Raw genomic sequence first — 15860 nt, 5'->3', positions numbered from 1 at the left:
ACATCAAATATGTATAGTAAACAACTCCCCTTTGCTGATAGTATTCTGGAATGAACTGGCCCTCCATCAACTAGTATTGTACCCCAGGAATCTGGGACTGAGTAACAGGAATAAGGAAGGTCTTCTAGCTTAGTTCCCCTGGCTGAGCTTGTCTGAGAGGGTCATGGCAATGGGAGTGGCTTAGAGACATCACTGAACCCAAAAAGGTAAGATCTGTCCACTGGAAAGAATTGCAGTCACTTTCAAATATTGTTTACCACATACCTCCCAGTTAAACAATACGTTTTGACTAAAGAGGCCCTCGCATTACTGAGAACTGAGCACAATGACAAACATTTTTGACCCAGTGGACATGAGAAAACAATGAGCCTCATTTTAATGAATCATCCCAGAGAGAAAGCATGCAAGAATTCAGGCTGGGAATAGATGCCAAGATCCATGAGTGTTTGGCCCAGAAATCTCTAGGGTGGGCACAGGCTGTGCTCAGCTCCAAGTTTACAGCCATGAATAGAGATTCCTTCGGCTCAATCCAAACACTGGGTTCTCAGGAAATAGCCATTTACAGAAAGTACCTGCCCATTTTACAAGATTAATAGGCAGATTGGATAAGCCACAGTGAAGCCAGTGTAACTCAACAAACACTTAAAGGCACTTACTGTATGCTAAGCACCATTATAATTCAAGTGCAGTCTCTCTCCCTGTGATCCCAGTCATATGGAGGACGGACATGTATATAAAACATAAAAATGCCCTCTTTCTGAGTTATGCTGTAACAGAAGTACCATGAGGACATAGAGGAAAGGAGAGATCACCTTTAAACAGAAGATACAGGAGAGGTGAAAACACTGGCAAAGCTTCCACAGAGGAGACGGTATTTGATCTGAGTCTTAAAGATACACAGCAAGAAACCTCCAGGTAGTTAGAGAAGATATGTAAGGAATGATTAGCTCAATCTAAGAGTCTAGAGATAATAACAAACATTTTACATATTGTGTGTTTCCCCTACTTCCCACTCAATGTCCATTATTAAAACACAGGCTCTCCCAACCCATCTCACATTTTAAACAAGCACCCTTTAAAAGAAGGGCAGTGTCTTAAGCCATGGCCCAGCATAAGGGCAAGAATAGCTTCACTCAGCAGGGACCGTGAAACCTCACACACCACTCAGAGCCCCAGAAAAATACTTCTATTGAAAGGGAGAGCTCAAGAAGTTGTGGGAAATGCACCTTGACAAGAATTTAGAGACCAAAGTGAGATTCCCAGCCAGGCCCACTAACCACCAATAATGTGAACTTACACAAGTCATTTGCCAGGTGTCAGGCTGCACGGGGTCAAATTCAAGCTTTACCACACACTGGTTGTGTAATCTTGAGCTGGTGATTTAACCTCTCTGAGCCTTGGTTTCCTCACCTGTCAAACTGAGAACCATAGTATTACCTATCTCATGGGTCACTCATGAATCTTAAGTGAAATCTTACCACAGAGCCTGATACATAAGATAAATGTTAGCTCTTATCATTGAGAGGGTCAAGTGAGAGGATGTATGTAAAAGCATGTTAAGAACTAAATCCCCAGAGGTGAGCTGAGTCAGACAGGGTGATCAACTCAACCTGGGTCAGTTGAACTCTGGACAGAAGACCCATATGTTTAAAGGGTCACTGAAATGGGTTTCCTGGATCTACCAGGGAAAAGATTTAGTCTCCAGAGAGCAGTGACCTGAGGACAGTGAAAGTTTGAATTCCTTTGATTCTGAAATGTCAGAGTAATATAAATCAAGCTCTCCATTAAAGATGTAAATAATCACCTGGTATTTATCAGCTTGGATATTTTTATGGATCAGGTTTGAAAGAACCTCAGATTGCTCCCAAAATTTACCAATAAATTTGTAACATAACTAATTGTGATGATGATGATGATGATGATGATAATAAATATCAGTTGAGTAACATATTCCGAAAAATTTACTTATATTTCTTTTTTTTAAATGTTTATTTATTTTTGAGACAGAGAGACAGAGTGAGTGGGGGAAGGGCAGAGAGAGAGGGAGAAGGAATCCCAAGCAGGCTCCACAGTGTCAGTGTAGAGTCCAATGCAGGGCCTGAACTCGTGAGTGGTGAGATCATGACCCGAGCCAAAACCAAGAGTCAGACACTTAATTCACTGAGTCAGGTGCCCCTTTCATTTCTTCACTAATTCCTATCCTACTATCATCAGGTACATATAATATTATCCTCATTTTACAGTTGAAGAATCTAAAGTTCAGTAAGAGTTAAGAATTTGCATATATTGGAGCTGGAATTTGAACCCATGTTTGGGTTCTCATGTAAGTTCTTTCCCTCTACACTCCACTATCCTCCTTCATGCATGTTTGTCACTAACCTCTTAGGTTGTCAGCAGCAGGTAAAAGAAATTAAAAGCCTGATATCACTATTTCATTCCTAATATATAAATATATTTCATAAAAGAATTGCTTTCCCTGCCCTTGGCTGTAACTATGTTTTTCTTCTCTGTTCCAATCATTTGCACAAATAGGAAACTGCACATTAGGCAAAGGTCACATGGAAGGGAGTGGATAATGTAATTTGCAAAAGGAGAAATGTTATGAATAGCTGATATTTTTAGAGTGTTATCTTTCTTGTTCACAATGGGTTTTGGTTTCCATCCTGATGAAATGTAAATTTTACAAGGTCTGAGGAAAACTATGAGGTGGGAAACTGATGCCAAGAATGAGAAAATATAAGGCTCATTCGTAAAGCCTATCTGAGAGGTGCGGGCAGATAGCAGCTGCGGTCTTTCAGAGTCCTGGCTGAAAAGCTCAGCTCACTGTTTTGCCTTGTTTGAGGGCTCCTCCAAGACATGACTCCCATTGGGATTTCAGACATGTAGGTGGGCTGCAGGATTTATAGGGGAGGCATGGCCATCAGGATACTTCCTTTAAACTCATGCTCCCATACTTCAAATGGACTCCTAGCACTGCCAGCCATCCTACTATGATTTTCTAGCATATTTGTTTTCCTCCTTCTCACATGACTCATTCATACCTTCTCCTCTCTTCTCAAACGTTCTTAGGCCTCTCTGCTACTCACTCTCAGCATATGACCTTGTCTTACTTACATTTTATAGAGAAAATTTAAGCTATTAGATAGGAGCCCTCTCCTCTTCCTTCACCAGATCCCCAGCCCACCATCTTCAATCTCTTTCCTCCCTTTGGAGGAAAGTTTATCTACCTTTCTAAGGTAGGTCTTTCCTACCTCTCTTTTCAAATAATTTGTTCCTTTGGTCATCCCCTTTCTCTCATCCCTTCGACTGGAACATTTATATCCAAATTCAAATGTGCTTTCATCCCTTGACCCACTTCTTCAGCTATGTATCTTCACAACACACTCTTTTACTCTCCTTTCCAATCAAATTATTGTGTCTAGATCTTCCTCTTTGTCATCATTTCAATCTGTCTTTGGCTCCTATCATTTCACTAAAGCTCCTCTTGACCTCCATATTATCAAATCTAATAATCACTTTTTCTGGACTCATCTGACGTGGACTCTCAGAAGTGAATGTGTGACACACTTAACTCTTCCTCCTTGACATGCTCTCCTCTCTTGGTTCCCAGGACTTCACAACTCTTCTGGTTTCCACTTACCTCTCTGGCTGCTACTCCTCAGTCTCCTCTGTAGGTTCTTTCTCCACCTGAGCTAACAGCAGAGCTGCTCACAGCTTGGTTTTGGGTCCTCTTCTCATGTTTCCTCATACTGTCTCCCTAGACAATCTTATCCATTCCCCTGGCTTTAAATGTCATCTATATTCTGATGACACCAAACGATATCTCTAGCCTCTAGAGCTCTTCTCCAACTCACTTTGGTATATCCAATTACCTACTTGACATCTCCACCTGGATACTTTACTGGCATGGAAAATTTATCTTGTCCAAAAGCTAACTCCTGCCTCATTGCCTCTTTTTAGTTCTTCAAATATCTTTGCATCTTTTGTGTCTCAGGGTCTGCACATATCCTGCAACCTCCCCCGAGGATGATCTCCCCTCTGCTACAGATATGGCTGACTTTTCACCTTTCAGGTCTGTGTTTCAGTTACTCCACCTCAGAGAGGTCTTTTATGAGCACTCAATCTAAGAATATCCTCCCCTTATTGTTTTCTGCACCACAGAGTTTGTTTCTTTCATAAAGGTTATCACAATCTATAATTAACTACATATTTTTTTCCTTCCTCTTTTGGGGCATTCTCTCCCGCTAAGCTCATGTTGAAAAATGCTTTTTTTTTTTTAAATCATCTGATGTATCCCTAGCACATTGCAAGGTGCCTGTGACTTAGTCAGTACTCAGTAGATATTTAAATGAATGAAGCAAAAGATGGACTACAGGAATGGAATAACTCTGAACATTTTGGTCCACCTCCATCTTCCTAATCTAAGTGCTGTGGAGCTCCCAAAAACCATCTGTCCACTTATAGCATCTCCTGGAGTAAGAATAAAGGTGGATTTCAGAGCATGAAGAAAAAGGGACCTGGGATAATACTCAAACATTATTTGATGTTTGGATGTCTAGGGAGGGTTCTTGGGCGAGGACCTTTATAAAATCTTGTCTCAAAGTAGAAGGATTGAAATGAACTCAATCAAGAATGAGTTTCCTCACTTCTGATCAGGAATCAGGCCAAAGACATGGTTTGGTTTTCAGACACCGAGTCTTTCCCTGAAAGGACACCCTGTACTTCCCTCTTCTCACTAGTGGAAAGACAAATGCAGACCCAGATTGTGAAGCCTCTGCTCCCATGCCAACTTTGAGCTGCGTGGAGATTAGCCAGGAGACCACGGCCAGGATGGAGGAAGAAGCTTACAACAAGGGGTGAGTCAGACTTTGTCCACCCAGAGGTCACCTGGTAGGTCTCAGAAGATACCTTGCCATGTGCTTTTCCTGTTTCTTAGAGGATTTAGGGAAGCAACCAGTGGCCCTAGGACTTCCTTGCTTCAGTAAGGAACTACTGAAAAGAGCAGTACTGTTCCACAGGAAGGACAGGAGGAAGCAGGGTGAGAGGGTGTGGTTAGGCAATAATTAGACTGCCCTCTTTTTAGGCAGAAAGCCACCAGGATGCCACTGCTCAGAATGGTCTGGAACTAAGGCCCCTGGGTGGGTTCCTCTTGGTGGTGCCTGAGGCTTCCTGACACGTGCTCAGAGGAGTCATATTGCTACCAACAATCCCAGGAGCAGCTGTAACTCTACTTCTTAGAACTTCCCCTGCCATCTCTTCTTCCTGTAAACTGGAGTCCCCTCAACTTCCAACTGTCCTCTATTGAGCTTCAGTAACACTGTGGCCCACTGTCAGTCACTGAGGGGACGGAGTACTGAGGAGGGCCCAAGTCCAGCCAGGTAGAGAATTATCTCTAACATAATTCTGGCATAGCATCCTTTTCTTCACATCCATTTCTACACATACATTTCTTCACATTTCTGTGAAGAAAGTCTTCACAGCTTCTGAGAGAGACATAGCTTCCCACTTACATGGAACTTGTGGGCATCTATATGGCAGTCATATACAATGTGGTGGGATTTCCCTAGCCAAACTGAGCTTGCCTTAAACATTCAGCTGTAGGACAATCAAAAAGAATATGTTCAGGGTAATACTGATCCTAGAAGAATAACATCAGAAGGATGTCTCTTTGGAAGCCATCTTTTTACCCACAACTATCCTCTATACTAAGCATGTATGGGGGTAAATACCTCCTTTGACTTTGTAAACATTTACTGAGTACCTCCCTAGGCCTAGTATGTGCTTATCACTTCCATAAAACTTCCCAACAAGCTATTGTGATGGGTGTCACCTTCCCTAGGTCAAGCTATATGCCTGGCACTGCCTCAAAACATTCCCATAGCCATGAAATGGGGGCCACCCTGTCCATTTTATAGGCGAAAAGCTGAAGCATCCAGGTTACACAGAAAGCAAACACACTGTTCTCCCTGCTGAATATTTTGTAGGATAAGAACCCAATCAGGAGACTCTGCACCTACATTTTTCCCTGTCAATTTTGCCACATATTCACATATAAACAGGAAAGATGAGTGAGGAATGAGGGGAAATTGCACTGACATGAGCCACCTTGGGATTCAGTGGAGCTTCCCAGCTTTTTCCTGTTGTGTAGAACTACAGGAAGTGTATAATTATTGGAGGTGTTCAAGTTCCCACCTCTAGGAACTCAGGAAAGGATGCTCTGTGCCTTGCCTTTCCAGACTCCATTGTTCCTTTTCACCCTGCAGATACCAGGAAGGTCTAAAGAAGACCAAAGAGCTTCAAGACCTGAAAGAAGAGGAAGAAGAACAGAGAGGTGAGAGTCTTGAGGAAGCTGAAGAGGCAGAAGAAACTGAGGAAGAGGAAAAGAACCAAAGAAGCAGGTTGGAGCCCTTGCCATTGCTGAAATGGGTCACAATTTATTTAACTGCACAGCATCCTGAGAGGTGCTACTCCAGGGAAACAGTGGGTCTAGGGCCCAAGTGAGCAGCCAATAGAAACCAAGAAGGGCACTTACTTTGGGAAAGAAGCAGAGGAAGGAGCCAAAATAGTTAAAAAAGAAATGTTTTCAAGAGCTGAGGGGTCAGAGGTGGTCAAGAGTGAGGCCAACAGCAATCAAGAACTTAGGACTAAGAAACTGACTGGAGTCCCCCCTAGCCCAACCACAGTTAGCTCATTTCCCAGATATTCCCATGAAACAGCCAAGGTTAAGGGAGCTGTCATGAAGCCTTAGAGGTGGTTTCTTACAGGAACAGGAGCAGAGAGAACACATAGGGGTAGGAGACCCACTCAACTCATTGGCAAAGGTGAGTCTCCAACAGGTTCCACTTGGATTGGAAATACTTGGGCTTTCTTTTTTGATATACTTTATACTTCGAGTGTCTGTTTCCCTAAATCGGGGGAAAACATTAAACGTGTAAACAAATATAGTATAGATCCTGCATCTTGTCCTAATTGTGCCCTCATAAGGGTCCTGGATTTTAACCATAGCCCCAATTTCATACATTCTGCCTTACTGTTTCTATTAGTCTTCAGTTTTGATTTTTAGAAATGTGGTAATAGAAAACCTGGAACACTTCATTAAAATCTTTGTTTTTAGACCCCCCCCCAGGCTATCTTGGAGTCCAGGGTGGCTCCTGCCAAAATGATAATTATCTATTCAGCTGCTAAAATTCAAACAGGGTATGTGTCTGTGACTCATTGCTTGACCAGGTAGTTTGAAATCACATGTGTGCAGTGAGTAAGTTAATAGAATGAAGATTAGAAGTGAGACAGATATGCTTCAAAGCACATAGGAACAGTCAATAGAGCCCATTTGGTGGAAGATTCAGCCAGAGTGAGAGGTCTCAGCCTGCATGGGTCAAGTCTAGTGTTCAAGGGAAGAGCAGTCTAGGAGAGCTGGAGAAAATCCTTCCCTGTTGAAAGCAAACCTATGCTAGGATGCACCATCTCCCCTAATGAAAGAACCCCCAAGTTTTGACAGTGAAAGCACAGTCCCTACTCCAAGCAACTGGATTCTAGTCTCCTTACATCTCTCCCTCTTGGGGGTCCCCTGCTCTTACTTATTTTATTTTTTTAAATTTACATCCAAATTAGTTAGCATATAGTGCAACAATGATTTCAGGAGTAGATTCCTTAAGGAGTCTACCTCTGCTCTTATTTTTTAGAGATCACTACATTTTTTTAGACGTCACTTTAATGTAGTCAAGCCCAGGCCTGGACAACAGCCCTTTCTTTGGCTTCTTTGAATACAGCTAAGACAGGCTAGAACTTCTAACACTTCCACATACCAAGAAAGAACAAAAGAAAATTAAATAGGGTACATGGGATATAAACAGTTTGGTTTACAAAGCACAGGACTGGAATCCTTATCTAGCTAATTTGATCTCAGCCAATGAGTAGCTCTGTCCCATTTTGTGAAACTGCAGGGGAAGTAAGTCTGGGCCTGAGTCCCTCTCTGTCTATCTCCTGGTCAGCAGCACATGGCAATGGCTGTCTTTCACATCCATCATCCAAAAGTGTCCTCTTGGTCCTGCCAATCCTGAGAGGGCTTGTTCTCTCTCCTAACCTTTTCTCCCTCCTCGATTTACTTTTTGATCTTGAGAACATGCTTGTATCTTAAATGATGGATACCAGACATCAGCACAGCCTTCAAAAGTGTCCTTGTCCTTCATTACAGGGGTGTAGCTTCCCCTTTTCAGGCCCAGGGTGTGGCATCATCTTCTCTGTAACAACTAACACTGCTAGCATATGAACTGCCTGCTCATAGTTATATAGAGCTCCTTCCTCACCTGTCACCAAAGGAGACTGGCTCTGAGAGCCTGTTGTCTTCAATGCCAGGCAATCATTCCTGAGTCCTGTAGACATATGGTTGCCTGCAGGCACCTGCACTCAAACATGATTTTCCCCATGAAATTTTGGCATTGCATTAATAAGGAAGGTCTAAAGTTATTAAAAGTTCCACATCCTACTTAATGTATTTTAAAAATACTGGGCTAACCCCAGCAGTGAACCTTAGTTAAGAGATTCCACATCAAACACTAGAGTCTTTTTTTGTCTGAATTTCTCCTCTGTTATAATAACATACAGTTGACCCTTGAACAATGTGAGGGTTAGGGGTATCCATCCTCCACACAGTAAAAAACCCAAGTATAACATTTGATTCCTCAAAAACTTACTACTAATTGCATACTGTTGACCTAAAGCCTTACCAATAATAGTTAACACATATTTTGTATGTTATACATATTGTACAGTGTATTTTTACAATAAAGTAAGCTTGAGAAAGGAAAATGTTATTAAGAAAATTGTAAGGAAGAGAAAATACATTTACAGTACTATATTGTATTTATTTTTTTAAATGTTGCATAAAAGTGGGCCCATACAGTTCAAACTTGTTCAAACATTAATTGTATAATAACGTAATCTGTTATAAATAGTATTTTCTGGAGTATCAGCTTAAATGAACATAGGGTGAATCAACCCAATATCTTAACTATATTAAAATAGAGAATACAGTCTTCTGACATTTATATGATACATTAAACAAGAGAAACAAAGTGCAATAGAAAATGTTAGCCTTTTCTGCCTATTCAAATCTGCTCCATGGGGTTAAGATAATGTTAGGCAGATTCCTTTACTTTTCCAGTAACTCTCAGAAAGCAGAACTCCTCTTGTCAAGTTTAAGTTCCAAGAATAATCTCATTTCATTAATTAAAATAGCCAGTTCCCTAAAATAGTCAAAAGCCTGAACTTAAAAAATTGAACCTCTTTTCTCCCCCAACTCATCTGCTTCAAGAAGGAAGCCTATATAGCAGGTAGGGGAGCATGGTTTCTTTGTCTCTACCCTCCCCCCTGTCTAAGCTTCACCAAATGCAGCACCTGACTCTCTAGAATCAATTCTGGGAAAGGGAATTGAGATGAAGGGGTAGGAAAGGTATTACTTGAATGGTACTGTGAGCAGGCTCCAGGGCTTGGCAGGGGTTTAAAGCTGACTTGCTGACTTTGATTAGTGCATTGCTTTATGGGACCTCTAGAGAAAACTACTCCTCCCACCTCCCAGCATACACACACATTCACACCGTGGCTGAGATCCGCTCAGCTGCTGGTCCCTCTATGAGATTGAATGCATGTCTTTTAGCTAGCTGGCCACTTAAAATCCCTCTCAGTCCTCAGGCAGCTGGAAGTATATCTTCACTGTTCAGCTTTTAGGTAGAAATTTTGGGCAGGATCTGTGATGCCCCAAGCCATCTCTCCTTATCTTAACTATATCCAGCCAAGGTGAAACATGTACCTTTGGCCCACTATGGGCAGGATAGTTTTCTCTATCATGGCCCACTATTCTGATGCCATCAAGCACATCCGAAAGATTTTTGCTCTTCTAATTGCTCATGTGTGAGGGACACACCAGTCCACTGTGTCCCCCAGACCTCAACATGTTGAATTCTCCAGCAGTGTCTCTGAAGCCCCTCTCCCTAGGCCCAGGTGAAGGGGAAGCCACTTCACCCCTCCCTATAGGAGATTAAAAAAAATTGACTTCCACAGGGATTCCATTTCTAATCTAATTCTATTTCTTATTCTTTTATAAGCTAGAAATTGGGGACCAGCTAAGGGTCACAAAGCTAGATCTTGGCATCCTCCTCTGAAGTCCCACTTAAGAGTAGGGTTACAGTGGGATTCTCCCAACCCTAGATGCTTGTTTTGGAGCATGGAATATGGCCCAGAAGGACTGCATTTTAGCATCCAATTATATCTAAGTAGAAACTAAGGACTCTAAATAGGGATGAAAGAAAAAAATCTTCCATTTCCAAGCTATCCCTTCCCAACAGTTGTGAAAATGGCCAGTGAATTTCACCTCAGCTAATGTGCGCTGTTTGGCTTTGCTTAACTCTTCCTGAAACAATCATTGAATAGTTTCCATGTGGAAGAGAAACCAATCAGTACCTTAGCATCCAAGACAGGCACTCAGAGCCTTTGGTCTCTTTCCAAGGAAGGTATTTGTTGAGTTTTTTCCATGGGTCATTAGGCATATTTTTTCTACAAACTATATTAGAGCTGTCTACTTCTCAGCAAATGGCCCACATATTTTGGTATCTACATGAGCCTTCAGAAAGCCTTCTTGTCACTTTTCTCACCTCCTCCATTTGGTGATCCTCAGTAACCTTATTTTTTACATTATTATAAAACATAGATCAGGGATTGGAAACAGGAAAAAATTCTAGCCTAATGAATGTGTGCAGGATTTCTCTACAGAGCTTGAAGAATAGATTCTGTAAAGCAGGCCATATGACCAAGTGTCTTTTCACTAGGCTACAAAGAGAGAGGGGAAGTTGAAAGGCAATTGGGAAGAGAGCAAGAAGGAAAGGGGGAATGAGGCAGCCAGAAAATGGAGAGGGAGACAGATGAAAGGGAAGGAGGAAAGAGAAAAAAGAGAGTGGAGAAGGGAGAAGAAAGAAGAAGAAGAAAAGAAGAAGAAGAAGAAGAAGAAGAAGAAGAAGAAGAAGAAGAAGAAGGAGAAGAAGGAGAAGAAGGGATTAATGAAGAGAATGAAGACTAATGGTGTTGAGAAAACATCTGGAATAAGCCACTGAGAGGTTGCTGGAGGCTACTAGTCTTCTGGTTGCCCCTGGGATGGTTTGAAGTGAACTCTTGAGGTTGATCTGGTTCCTTGTCATTTATCATTGAACATGGAGGGTCTTCTAAGGGTTTAGCACAGTTCTTCTATTATGAACACAGTCAGATGTGGAACAAAATATGCACTGGAGCACGGAGGCAGGGGACAGAGTAGAACTTGAAACTGATCACTAAATAACACTAAGTGCAGAAAAGATGCTGGTCCCATCTGCATGCAAGGGAGTGTGGGTCAGCTAACCTTGTATCCTGGGGTTGGGAGAGTTCAGACATTAATGATCATCTCATGAATAGATCAGGGTATGTATGTATGTATGTATGTATGTATGTATGTATGTATGATCAAACAAGTAAATGGAGTATTCTAGCCCAGGAGCTCCCAACATCAAGGCTATGGACTGGTGGCATCAGAATCACCTGGGGAAAATTTTTAATGTGCCCAATATACTAAGCCCTTCTCCTATTTTTTCATTTGACAGCAAACTTGAAGAATTGGTTCATTTCTTACAAGTCATGTATCCCAAACTGTGTCAGCACTGGCAAGTCATCTGGATGATGGCCACAGTGATGCTGGTCTTGACTGTTGTGTTGGGACTCTACAGTTCCTATAACTCTTGTGTGGAGCAGGCTGATGGGCCCCATGGGAGATCAACTTGCTCGGCAGCCCAGAGGGACTCGTGGTGGAGCTCAGGACTCCAGCATGAGCAACCTGCAGAGCAGTAGGAAATCTGACACCCAGTCAGTGCCCTGCTCCAGCACATAGCTGACTGCTCTTTTCCCAAGCATATGTTTCAGGCCAGTTGTGGGCATGCTGGCACCAGCCTATCAGGAAATAAGCAGGGTTCTTTCATACTCAGCAACCGTGTGGGAGCTATGCATACACAGTAACTGATGTTTTTGGAGGATCAACAAAACTGCCCTGGGAACACTTCTGGCGGATGAAGTCACCTTCACCAAGGAACTCTAACAGAAGGGAAAGTCATCTGCCCCTAGCTCAGATGGCAGGGGGAAAGAAAACACCTTCACTGCAGAAAACAGTAAGAAGTTCACTCTCCCTCCCCTTTTTCCTCTCTGTAGTCAGAAATCAAGAAGAATTATGCCCAAAGGCTAACTCTGACCTTGAGGATCAGACCTAGAATTTGGAGTCAACATGAATATCATCCCATTTCCCATCTCATTCTCACTGACTCTTCTTCAGCCTCCCTGCCTCCCCTTTGGAACCAGAGTTTCTCTTTACAGAAGTAGGGAAGGTTTCTCAGAAAAATATTTAGGCTGAATTTAGATCAGTGCTTGAAATGAAATGGGAAGATGTGAGTTAACATATATGCATCTGTATGCACACACAGCACACATACACACAGCATGCATGTGCATGAAGCCAACAACCCTCCAAACGTGTGCTCTAGGTGTGTGTTCTGGATAAAACAACCCACAGATTTTTCACTAGGTGTGGGGCAGTCACCAGGCACCTGTTCAATGAGCTCTCCACATTGATTTAAGATGTTTGAAGACACTGAAAACTCATGGCTGCAACAGTGAACTTGCTGGTCGCCATTTCAAGTGCTAATTCTAAGCTGTTGTACAACAATCTATTCCCTATTTGTCCTCTACCATTGAGAACCCACCTCTCATGTGTGATTTCAGCCCTCGTGTGCCCACAACCACATGTGCAGTTGCACCTTAGTGCTTCAGTTCAAATGGGTTTTCCAGCCCAAGTACACATTTCAGAGCATTCTAGTTGTTCAGCATAAAACTGAGGGAGCACATCCCATTTCCAATTTGACTTCTTGCTCCACCTTTACGGCCACTGCCTTCATTCATCCCTTATCAGTTTTGAGGGGTGTTGGTTTCTTGTGGGTTTTATTGTTCTGCTCTTGTTTTTGTTTTGTTGTTGATGTTGTTTGTTTTGTTGCTAACACTCATATAGAACTTACTATGAGCCAAACACTGTTCTATGTATTATATAGGTATTAATTCATTTAATCCTCCAAAAAAAAAAAAAAGAAGAAAAGAAAAGAAAAAACAATGAGGTGGGTACCACCCTCCCCATTTTCAGATAAGGAAACTGAAGCACAAAAAAACACAACTAACTTGCCAAGGACATCCAGTTAGTAAATTATGGGCCTGGAACTCATATCCAGGCAGACTGGCCCCTGCACAAAATTGCCTTTTCCAGTGGTCTCCTAACTGCATGCCTTATGTTTCACTCCCACTTCCCCAAGTAGCCCTCCAACCACTCCAAACTATTTCTGGTTCCCAGACTAAACTGTTTTCTCATAGTTCTGTTCCTCCACTCACTAGTTTTTCTTTTGCCATTCTCCTCTTTTCTGCTGGTCACCCTTCAGGACCAAGTGCAAAAATTATCCCTGACGCACAGGCTTTGATGACTTCCTTCCAACTTCCTACCATACCCCACATAATAGGTTACACCCTCCTCTGCTGACACTTTTTAAACATCTTCATTATTTACTATTGTGACAGTATATCACAATGACTTATTTAAGTGTCTGTCTCCCTATTTTTCCTCAAAGACAAGAACCATATCTTACCCATTCTCTGGGGTAAGTACCTAGCATGATGGCTGCTGATGCATGGGAGGGTGTTATTAAATGTTGATCAAAAGAACAAGTGAGCATTCAAGGTTGTGGAGAGTAGCCTGGGGAAGCTGACATTTTGCATACCTCCCAGTTCTAGCACCATCATTGCCACTATCTCAGTGAGAAAAATAACATCTTTATTAGCTTCAATTTATTCTAATATTTTTCAGTCTACTCTGTGAGAGAGCAGAAATGAGACCTAACTAGCAACACAATTTCCAAGCTCAAGGACTGGGCTTGATGCAACCACTCCTATCAGAAAGACCCACCTAGATCAGCCCTACTATAAAACAGCATGCTGTTGTTGCAGAGGGGAGGAGGTGGGGAGCAGGGGCGGGGAGGGTAATGGCATCCTTTACAGTGACTAAAAAACCACTGTGAGAGAAGCCCAAGCCAGGGTTGACCAAGAAAGTGCCATTAAGGTAAAGAGGTGTAGATCAAAGCAGAGGGACTTTGGGGATTTGGATGGATGGTTTTCCCTGCCTATTCCAGGGGGACTGGACACACTGAAAAATCTTTTAGGCCCTCAGAGCCACAGACACGATGCAAATGGAGCTCCAGAGACAGTAGCTGTGGGGCAGGACTCTATACTGGCAATGTCCAGTCTTAGCCTCCCTTATAGAAGGACCAGGCTGAACTGGCCCATTGTCCACTTGGCCACAGGGTTCCAACCTTTGTTACCAATTAAAACAAAGGTCAGGAGAACAGCTACAGTGAGCTCCTGAACCTCCAGCTGCTCCACAGAAAAACCTTCAAGAGTACTTCCAGACATAGGCCCTCACCCAAAGTGCTCTATGAGTAAGAGAGGTTGAAGAAAAGAACTGTAAGAGTAACCACATTTCCAAGGGCATTCCTGAAAAAGTACTCACTGGCATTTCTTTTTTGAAAAGCAAAGATCAATCTGAAGCAGTTGGAATGTTTCCAAAGCAGCAATGAAATGGAGAGAAATGGCCCCTGTATTTCCAATGGTGATATTGATCTAAAATAAAAGTTCCCCTCAAAATGTCTCTGAAGTCTGACATTTCTGCTTAGCCCTAGGACTCTGGGTACCTACCTTGAGTTTCAGAGTGATGTGTTGTTTGTGTCATTTTTGTTATCACTTCTTAAAAGGGCCTTCACTTTCTGGCTACCACAAAATCCTGTGTACAGCCTGGAAGAGTAAATGGAGAGGGAGATGCTGGATTTATGTATAACTGACTGTCAGTTCCTAATGTTAAACCTCACACAGGTGTGCTAGCATTAAACTACAGAGTGTCACATACCTGAGTTTGAAAATAAAAGCACCTTTCCAAACCTTTTGCAGTAGCCAAATGTCTCCTCATTTTCTGGAGCTAAGCCACAGTCTTATCCCAACCCTGAGTCAGATCCTCTTGGATATTAGTGCCTCCCAGAACCAAGCCAAAAGTCCCCAGCCCTTGGGTCACTATACTATAGGTTACCTCTTAGGGGCTGAATTGGTTCTTTTCTCTCTCCACTTCCTCATTCCTGATACTAGTTTCCTACACCTTCCTGGTTCATGATTTCTTTTTCGGGTATACAATACAATGATTCAACAATTCCATAGATTTCTCAGTGCTCATTGAAATAGTGTACTCTTAATCCCCTTTATTTCACCCATCCCCCTTCCACCTCCCCTTTGGCCACAACTAGTTTGTCCTCTGTACTTAAGAATCTGTTTTGTGTTTATGTCTCTTTTAATTTTTTAAATTAATACATTTTGCTGTGCTAGAGACTGCTAAATTTTCACCAACATGATTTCCACAGCTAGACTACATTTTTCAGTTTTTCTTGCAGCCAGATGTAAGGGAATATAGACCCTCCAGATATAATTTCCTAAAAACAGACTCTCCTACCCAGTATTTCACATTGCCTTTATTCCCCCTCTGCCTACTAAATTCAGAGGATTTAGTTGGGGACCTGAGGTCTAAGAAGATGTCAGGACCACTAGATGGAAGCTGGATCTTTCAATAGCCACTCACAGAATTCAACTGTGACATAAGCAAAAAATCAAATAGTGTATTAAGCCACTGAAATTCAGGAATATTTGTTCTAGTAGTTAGCCTACTCTGACTAATGTATAGATTTGAGCCAGAAACGGGGTGCTTCAATGCCAAATTT

At 42.3% G+C, this 15860-nt stretch overlaps 1 protein-coding gene and 1 long non-coding RNA gene across 22 annotated transcripts in view; one reads left to right on the top strand and one right to left on the bottom strand.

Annotated features, from left to right (window-relative positions):
* IRAG1 (inositol 1,4,5-triphosphate receptor associated 1) overlaps positions 1-15040 on the top strand; it is a 122150-nt gene extending 107110 nt beyond the window's left edge. For 12 of the 21 annotated variants that reach the window (XM_045484495.1, XM_045484491.1, XM_045484490.1 and 9 more), the window contains 3 exons: positions 4740-4856; positions 6264-6398; positions 11625-15040. In XM_045484495.1, the coding sequence (XP_045340451.1) occupies positions 4740-4856; positions 6264-6398; positions 11625-11868 (496 nt within the window). In that variant the 3' untranslated portion in view covers positions 11869-15040. Of the gene's footprint in view, positions 1-3994; positions 4073-4739; positions 4857-6263; positions 6399-11624 lie in introns of all 21 variants that reach the window. The other 9 variants (XM_045484484.1, XM_045484486.1, XM_045484477.1 and 6 more) reach the window with 1 other exon arrangement.
* The window catches only part of LOC123601373, a 107723-nt gene that overhangs the window by 50095 nt on the left and 41768 nt on the right, over positions 1-15860 (bottom strand). The gene's annotated exons all lie outside the window — the stretch shown is intronic.

Source organism: Leopardus geoffroyi, chromosome D1, assembly GCF_018350155.1.
Source record: "Leopardus geoffroyi isolate Oge1 chromosome D1, O.geoffroyi_Oge1_pat1.0, whole genome shotgun sequence".
NCBI lineage: Eukaryota > Metazoa > Chordata > Mammalia > Carnivora > Felidae > Leopardus > Leopardus geoffroyi.
The sequence above is the reverse complement of the archived record's forward strand: the minus strand, read 5'-3'. Positions and strand labels throughout refer to the sequence as shown.